We start from the raw sequence: 1,039 nt of genomic DNA, 5'->3' as shown, positions 1-1,039 counted from the left end.
CACTAAATCTTAGTCCATCAGCGAGCAGCATGTCAGGAACATCGGCGATCGCGAGTGCGAGCTCTCTTTCAATTCCTCGTCCTGAACTACGCGCGTATGCTCCAGAAACCGAGCGCGACGAGGATGAACAACCTATGATTTGTATGATATGTGAGGACAAAGCGACTGGATTACATTACGGCATCATCACGTGCGAAGGTTGTAAAGGCTTCTTCAAACGGACTGTGCAGAATCGACGGGTTTACACATGCGTTGCTGACGGTGGTTGTGAAATCACGAAGGCGCAAAGAAATAGATGCCAATATTGCCGGTTTAAGAAGTGCATTGAACAGGGAATGGTATTACAAGGTTTGTATTCTTTATCTCTAAAAGTAATGTAGCTAACTACTTAATGTATTCATGTACTAACTTCTTTTTTGTATACCAGCTGTACGAGAAGACCGCATGCCGGGTGGCCGTAACAGTGGCGCAGTGTACAATATGTATAAGTATAAATATAAGAAGCATAAAAAAACTAACGCAAAAGCAGCGACAACAACGAGCAGGGCATCACCGCCGGAGAAGCCTAAGGACCCTCTTCCACCGATCCCACCGCACCTCGTCAACGGGACCATACTTAAGACTGCATTGACCAACCCTAGCGAGGTAAGTCGCTCCAAAAGGATTTTAAATATTTCTTAATTTAGGAATACGTTAAATGTTTCATCGACAACTTGTCTTCTTTAGGTGGTACACTTGAGAGCGAGACTGGAGAGCGCAGTATCATCGTCGCGGGATCGAGCGGTCCCTCTAGAGAGAGCGCTGCACATGATCAGGGCATTGATCGACTGCGACGCGATGGAGGACATCGCTACCGTGCGCCATCTACCGGACCTCCTGCACGACACATCCGAGATCGGCGATAAGCTGTGCAGGATCGGTGACTCGATTGTCCACAAAATGGTCGCTTGGACGAAAAAATTACCATTCATCATGGAAATCCCAATGGAGATCCATTCAAAGTTACTAATGGAGAAATGGCACGAGATCTCAGTGTTAA

The 1,039-nt window shown here is 46.7% G+C and overlaps 1 protein-coding gene across 1 annotated transcript in view; it reads left to right on the top strand.

The window, feature by feature from the left end:
• Nucleotides 1–1,039, top strand: part of LOC106107793 (nuclear hormone receptor family member nhr-91-like) — a 41,872-nt gene that overhangs the window by 29,374 nt on the left and 11,459 nt on the right. The window contains exons 4-6 of the mRNA XM_013288796.1: nt 7–348; nt 428–645; nt 727–1,032. Of these exons, the coding sequence (XP_013144250.1) occupies nt 7–348; nt 428–645; nt 727–1,032 (866 nt within the window). The remainder of the gene's footprint in view (nt 1–6; nt 349–427; nt 646–726; nt 1,033–1,039) is intronic.

The sequence above is a fragment of the Papilio polytes genome, unplaced genomic scaffold (assembly GCF_000836215.1).
Source record: "Papilio polytes unplaced genomic scaffold, Ppol_1.0 DF821845.1, whole genome shotgun sequence".
Classification (NCBI taxonomy): domain Eukaryota; kingdom Metazoa; phylum Arthropoda; class Insecta; order Lepidoptera; family Papilionidae; genus Papilio; species Papilio polytes.
This window is presented reverse-complemented; position numbering and strand designations above follow the sequence as displayed.